Source organism: Macrobrachium rosenbergii, chromosome 43 (genome assembly GCF_040412425.1).
Source record: "Macrobrachium rosenbergii isolate ZJJX-2024 chromosome 43, ASM4041242v1, whole genome shotgun sequence".
In the NCBI taxonomy this organism is placed as follows: domain Eukaryota; kingdom Metazoa; phylum Arthropoda; class Malacostraca; order Decapoda; family Palaemonidae; genus Macrobrachium; species Macrobrachium rosenbergii.
Genome location: NC_089783.1, coordinates 45,552,288 through 45,553,810, shown reverse-complemented (window position 1 = coordinate 45,553,810; position 1,523 = coordinate 45,552,288). Strand labels below are relative to the sequence as shown.

The 1,523-nt window shown below is 41.2% G+C and overlaps 1 protein-coding gene across 1 annotated transcript; it reads right to left on the bottom strand.

Moving 5' to 3' along the window:
• Positions 1 to 421: 421 nt before the first annotated feature.
• On the bottom strand, positions 422 to 841 carry LOC136829059 (uncharacterized). Its single transcript, XM_067087443.1, has one exon. It carries the CDS (start codon positions 839 to 841, stop codon positions 422 to 424), a length of 420 nt encoding a protein of 139 aa, XP_066943544.1.
• Between the last annotated feature and the right edge of the window lie 682 nt (positions 842 to 1,523).

Here is a 1,523-nt window from a genome sequence, read left to right as displayed (position 1 = left end):
AGAATCTCTGCGAGAGATTGAGAAATTACGATAATAATAATAATAATAATAATAATAATAATAATAATAATAATAATAATAATAATAATAATAAATTTTTCATGAGGGAATAGGCAATTGTGTTTTGACCTTGAATATAAATGCTCATTTTATATTTTATTGTAATATCTTTTTCTAAGATATGCGCTACCATTTACTAAGTAATTTTCAACCTTGTTGCATTGCGGTGTAGACTCCTAAGTCTAAGACATTTTAATGTATTATTATTATTATTATTATTATTATTATTATTATTATTATTATTATTATTATTATTATTATTATTCTGCTCGCTGTTTTGTCATATGGTTGCCCATTCTTCTCGTGGTTTCATAGTCTCCTCACGCAGGGCATGGCGTTCATCCATCTTGGATTTTAGTTTTCATTGTAGGAGGGCTTTCCAGAAGTTCTGGATGACCTCCAGCCTTTGCTGCTGATCCTTCCTGAGACTTGTCAGGACTGGTGCTGCATATTCTTCTTGTGCTCTGATGATTTGTGAGTAGAACCTTCTGAGTAGATGGTATGTGGCTCCTTCTTGCGGAATTATTATCCTCTTAAGAGCGTTGAGTCCAATTCTTGTTTTGGCCTTGAGGAGGTGTATATCTTTCTCGGGAGACAGTGCGTTTGCAATGCAGACTCCCAGGTATGTGTAGCTATCCACCCAGTCTATGGTGTCTCCCCTCAGCTGAAAGTTAGGTGGATTTTGACCATGCTTTATTGCCATGGCTTTTGTCTTGTTAATGTTGATCTTGAGTCCCAGTTGTGTGCATTTGTCCTCTATTTGTTGCAAGGCTTCTTGCATCCTAGGGAGTGGCCTTCAAGGGCTTGTGCTGGCGATGCGAACATCATCCGCATATATAAAGACCTCTACGCCCTGCGGTAGTTCTAGGCAGGCTAGATTCTCCATTAGGGCATTGAACAGGAAGGGGCTTAGTATACCTCCCTGAGGAGTGCCATTTTCAAGAGGGTAGTACTCTGACGTTCTGCCTTGGAACATTACCCTGGCTTCTCTGCATTGCATATAGCCTTTTGCCCATGCAAGTAGGTTGCCTTTGATCCTCTTCCTGACTAGGGGGGAGAGGATGGTTGCTGCATTTGCTGGCTCATATGCCTTTTCTAAGTCTAGAAAGATCACTATGGAGCTTCTGCCATTTATGGCACATAGTACATCCGTGTAAACCAATTCTCGGGCTTGAAGGTTGTGTCGCTGCAGACTGGCGGACCGACGGGGCTGGAGCGTGACGTCACGGGGTGGTGCGTGACGTTGCGTCGATTCTGATAGTAAATGATGAGTTCGAGTTCAGTGTCAGCCTCGGTAGGGGTTACATAAAAAAAAAACAAGCAAAAAATGCGCCGAAGTTTCTTCGGCGCAATCGAGTTTCCTGTACAACCGCTACAGCGTATAATCAAAGCCACTGAAAATGGATATATCTTTCGGTGATCTCGGTATAATGCTGTATGAGCCATGACCCATGAAACTTTAA